The following is a 2438-nucleotide window of genomic DNA, read 5'->3' as shown; positions in this document are numbered from 1 at the left end:
AATCGATAATTTTGACCCATACAATGTTTTTTTGGCTATTGCTACAAATATACCCCAGCGACTTAAGACTTTTGTGCTCCAGCGTCACAAATGTTAATATGTTGTGTAATTAAAGAAATAGAGTAAAGCAGTTATCAATGCATTTATATAGATGACAAAACATGATTACAGCCATACATTTAAACACACAGTACAGTGAAAAATGAATAAAATGCAATGATTTAACAGCTGTGTTTAAAGGGTGCTGTTCTTCCTCAAACATTTATACATAGACAATATCAACAGTGTGACATTAAACAAAGCTTTAGTGTGATTTCAAGTGGCCAGAGAAGAATTTACAATCATTTTCCACTTAATTCCATTATCAATATCAACATGAATATCTAATTTTCTTTTTTTTTTTTTTAGCAGTACAGAAGAAAACCTCCACTCTTCATAACATTTATTACCATTTATAGAGGTAAACTGGTAGTTATAACTGCATTCAAAGTCTTTTTCAAGCTGCAGGGCATTCAATGTGCTACATTACATCTTTACCATAATATCACTTATTTTCAGCAGAAGAAAATCATGTCCAATGACACATCCTTCCAATAATATAGCAATGGACAATAATGCAGCTAAAATCGACAATCGATATATATTAAAACTGGAAGTCAGCACGAGCACAGAATATCCTCTAAAGTTTCCTTAAGTTCAAAAAAAAAAATCAAAAATACACCTTTAACCTTTTAAATAACACAACTGTAAAATGTAGACAATGTTTGCAAAAACATTGAAAATCTTGAAAAAGACAAAGCAGCACTATGTACCTTTTGGTGCTCTAGCGGTTAATAAACAGAACTGCACACATCCCGCGGAAGAACATTCTAACCGGAGCTACTTCTCTAAGTTTATATCTATGGCGATTCACGCAGGTATGTGTTACTCCGCAGCGGTGACGACCCGACCAGGCTACAATAGTCCAAATATAAGTACTTATTATAAGTGTACCGTAGTGATTCGGAATAAGACAAAAACGCGGTTTGGAAGATGAATTCATGATGTACTCGCTCATTATATACATTTAGCAAATTTTGAACACAGAAAAAGCTACATAGTGCTGCTTTAATTGTTCTATACTATGTTTAATATAAAATGCAATAACATCATTCTACAGAGTAAAGGCCAGTTCACACCAACACAAATTTGGTCAAATTTTTGCATTTTGTCTGTTCAAACCAATGCGTAAAAAATGGCAGGGCTGAACGAAAATGCTAAAGCACTCTGAGAGAAGGAGACCCTTATAGAAAAAGCAGAAATACCCTGTACACAAAGTGTTGTGCCGTTTGAGACACCTGTTTTTCACAGAGAAGAAAGGAAATTAAAACCGTATTTACATGTTTTCAAATAGCCCTCACTATGGTGTATATCAAACAACACCAAATACAAGAATACAGAGACAGAGAAAAGATTCAGACTTATTCCTCTGTATTCACTGGTGTTTAGCAAAACAGTTTGTTCATGAGCACCACCGAGTCATAGTTTTATGAAACACCAACGGCTGAGAATTACATTCCCTATTAGTAAAAAAAAAAAAAAAAAGTCACATTGCCAGCATGTAAATGTTAGTGACGGATGCATTAACAGCAGTTCTTTCCAATTAAATTCAACCACAGCAGATTTTTCGGTATTTGGCGTGGTGTGAACAAGGCCTTGAGTCATAACTAACTGCTGAGGTGAGTTTCTAGAGTTTTGGAGGAGGTTAAGGTAGGATCTTCTAGTTGAGCTGATGTTAACTGTGAGCTTCAGTCCCACACTCGCTCTCCTCTGGAATATCCTGCAGATCTGAAAACCAGACAAAGCAGTGCGTGTTTGTGAGGTATGATTCAATATGCAATATGATGGAGACCAGAGGAAAAAAATTGATGGTTAAATATTAGGGTGAATCTCATAAAAACATTTTGATCATTGTGACAAAATTAGGCAATTTTTTATTTTTTTTTTAGTTTATAAGTTTATAATTCTCATTCGTACGGTGACCGAGAAGTGCAAAACAAATCACAATTCTGAAAACAAAATAACAAATTACAAACACAAATGCAAATCTAAAAAACAAAATACCAAGTCAGAAAACACCACGACAAATCCGAAAACAAAATACCAAGTCAGAAAACACCACGACAAATCCGAAAACAAAATACCAAGTCAGAAAACACCACGACAAATCCGAAAACAAAATACCAAGTCAGAAAACACCACGACAAATCCGAAAACAAAATACCAAGTCAGAAAACACCACGACAAATCCGAAAACAAAATACCAAGTCAGAAAACACCACGACAAATCCGAAAACAAAATACCAAGTCAGAAAACACCACGACAAATCCGAAAACAAAATACCAAGTCAGAAAACACCACGACAAATCCGAAAACAAAATACCAAGTCAGAAAACAC

General features: G+C 34.8%; 1 protein-coding gene across 2 annotated transcripts in view; it reads right to left on the bottom strand.

Annotated features, from left to right (window-relative positions):
- Positions 1-1092: 1092 nt before the first annotated feature.
- arhgef2b (rho/rac guanine nucleotide exchange factor (GEF) 2b) overlaps positions 1093-2438 on the bottom strand; it is a 47691-nt gene continuing 46345 nt past the window's right edge. For both annotated transcript variants that reach the window (XM_016497994.1, XM_016497996.1), the window contains exon 21: positions 1093-1827. In XM_016497994.1, the coding sequence (XP_016353480.1) occupies positions 1775-1827 (53 nt within the window). In that variant the 3' untranslated portion in view covers positions 1093-1774. The remainder of the gene's footprint in view (positions 1828-2438) is intronic.

This window comes from Sinocyclocheilus anshuiensis, unplaced genomic scaffold (genome assembly GCF_001515605.1).
Source record: "Sinocyclocheilus anshuiensis isolate Anshui unplaced genomic scaffold, SAMN03320099.WGS_v1.1 scaffold979, whole genome shotgun sequence".
NCBI lineage: Eukaryota > Metazoa > Chordata > Actinopteri > Cypriniformes > Cyprinidae > Sinocyclocheilus > Sinocyclocheilus anshuiensis.
Note: the sequence above shows the minus strand (reverse complement) of the source record. Positions and strands in the feature narration are given on the sequence as shown.